Source organism: Mustela nigripes, chromosome 11 (genome assembly GCF_022355385.1).
Source record: "Mustela nigripes isolate SB6536 chromosome 11, MUSNIG.SB6536, whole genome shotgun sequence".
NCBI classification, from domain to species: domain Eukaryota; kingdom Metazoa; phylum Chordata; class Mammalia; order Carnivora; family Mustelidae; genus Mustela; species Mustela nigripes.
The window spans coordinates 23,586,486-23,588,910 of record NC_081567.1 but is presented as its reverse complement, the minus strand read 5'-3'; the positions used below and the strand labels follow the sequence as shown (position 1 = coordinate 23,588,910).

The window sequence follows — 2,425 nt, the reverse complement described above, 5'->3', positions numbered from 1 at the left end:
TTCGCTTTTACCTTCAGCATTTGTTTCACAACAAACCAATTATAAAAGCAGCACACCCCAAGCAAAGTGGCACAGCCAAGCTCCTTCCCCAAGAACTACACTAAGCATGAAGACCCCCATAGCTTTGAATTGTGTCAGTGAAAATCTGCGCTTTATCTTGATTTTGTGCATCAAGTAGCAAAATCTGTCTTGAGATATGAGAAAACCTAACAAAGGTTATTTTGGGGAGTCTGGAAACGCTTCCAATCCCCATCACCTCCCTCCACCCCCAGCATAAATCAATAAATGCTTCTTTGCTACTTTCCTATAGTGGGGGAAACCTGTGTATAATGTCTATGTATTGTCTGTCTTCGGTCTCTCTACACTGGAACGAAGTAGTAACCTCTTTATTCACTGACGTTCCTCAACTGCCTAGGGCAGTGCCCAGCACAGGAGAGACAACAGAAACCTGATAACTGAAGGGATGGCCCACGTATATTCAATTCTCAGGACAGCGCAGGGACGCTCATCAGCCTTATTATTCCCTTACTGGCGTGGCATGTAAACTGCACGAGGGCAGGGACTTTGGGGTTCGTGCACTGGGATATCCCCTGAACTGGCATACATACAAAAGACTCAATTAAGCATTTGTTGAGTGAACATTCTTTTTGGGTCCCAAGCACCACCCCAGTTTTAAAGAGCCGTATCAGCCCTGAGGTAGGTGGCATTAACATCATCGTTCCCATTTTACGGACTGGAAAGCAGGACTGCGAAAGGACAGTGGGTGGATGAGGCTAACCGTCCGCCTCCAGGGCAGGCAGGGCCCGGAAGGCGGCTGGGGGGCGGCCTGGCCCCTCCGCACCTCCCCGGGCCGCCCACTGGGGCTCCTCGTTACTCACCTTGGCCTCGGGCTGCCTCTCCTCCAGATCCCGACGGGCTCTCATCGCCTCAGCCGCCCCGAGCAGCATGTTCGGGGCCCTCCTCCTCTTCCTGCCCTTCTTGGGGTGCCCCCCGCTCCTCTCCCTCTCGGGATCCATGCGGCTGTGGAGAAAGACCAGCGAGACCGGCGAGAGCTGAGGAAACGCCGCCTCCGGACGGGTGAGCAGGCGGGGCTTCGACAGCCTACAGCCTTCCTCAGATCCTCGCCTAAATTCAGTGCACGGAGCTCTCCCAGCCCTCCCGGAGAAGCGAGAGCGCTCACTATCCTCCCTGCGCCGCGGCGGAGAAAACCGCACAGACACCAACGGTTTTACCGTCCGCGCTGAGGCCGGATTCGAAACGGTTCCCCAACGGCGCAAACGCGCCTCCGCCCGTTGAAAAAGAGGGAAAAAGTTGCTGCCAAGACGACTTCCCTGCAAAAAATCACTCCCCGCGCCCCCGAGCCCCGAAAACACCGAAGAGAAGCCGGGCACACAGCCGAAGCCGCAGCCGCCGCCAACCGCCTCAGTCGCAGCCAAAGCCGCCGCCGCCGCAGCCTTCTCGGACGCGCCAGGCGTTTGAACGGACCGGAAGTGGTGGTTTAACGACTTCCGGCAGTTGGGCACGGAGGAGTCAGGAGTGCCGGGAATGGCGACCAAGAAGCTTGCGCGGTACGCGAGGGGTTTCTGGGCTGAGGGTGGCTCCTGGTCGAGCGCTGGCGCCCGCAGCCGGCCTGGGAAGTGCGCATCCGCGGGGTCAGCTTTCATTCTCTGCAGCCCAGGCGTCTCCGACCTGCACTGTCTGCCCCGGACTGAAAGGTCTCTGCTTGGATCTCGGTCTCGAGGTTCTCAGGCCGCCCTCTGCGCGAGGGTGGAAGAACCAGGGTTCGGACTGGGTGGCCTTGAGCCACTGTCAGCCCTTTCTAGGCCTCTGGAAACGAACTGGACGTGACCGCGCCTGGTAGGCCGTTCCGAGGTCTCAGGCAGCCCCCCTTCACCGTCAAGCTGTTCACCCTACCACTTGCTAGTGACCCGTTAAAGTCCTGTTGTGATTTATTGTAGCCTTCTCCCTGATTCCTGGTCACGCTGTACACATTTCTGATTTCGAAAGAACTGTTGTAATGTAGTGGTAAATAGCATGGGCTTCAGAGTTGGTCGATTCTGCTTTCACATACCAAATCTGTGTTCTTTGGCGAATTACTGAATCCGTTTTCTCATCCAAAGAATAGAGAGAGCAACAGTCCTACAGTTCTTGACGATTAAGTGAGATCACTAGAGCTCAGTGCTTGCTATGTAGTAAGAAATTAGATAAATGTTCGCTGTTATTCCCAACTCCTTGCATTTCCCATCACAGGTCTTAAAACAAACAAAAACGGCAACAGGAAGTGTCCGCTAGTTAAGCTTGACCTGTTCCTCGAAGTAGTTGTCTTACTTAACACCTAAGGAAGCTCATCCCTTTCTGTGAATTCAAGTATTGCCTTTGCGGATCCTTTGTCATGTATTACCTTATAGTAGTTTACCATGGGGGT

The 2,425-nt window shown here is 54.5% G+C and overlaps 1 protein-coding gene across 1 annotated transcript in view; it reads right to left on the bottom strand.

Annotated features, from left to right (window-relative positions):
* The window catches only part of ERI2 (ERI1 exoribonuclease family member 2), a 5,571-nt gene extending 4,648 nt beyond the window's left edge, over positions 1 to 923 (bottom strand). The window contains exons 1-2 of the mRNA XM_059416061.1: positions 779 to 923; positions 530 to 545 (exon numbers count right to left, since the gene is read on the bottom strand). Of these exons, the coding sequence (XP_059272044.1) occupies positions 530 to 545; positions 779 to 923 (161 nt within the window). The remainder of the gene's footprint in view (positions 1 to 529; positions 546 to 778) is intronic.
* Positions 924 to 2,425: the final 1,502 nt, after the last annotated feature.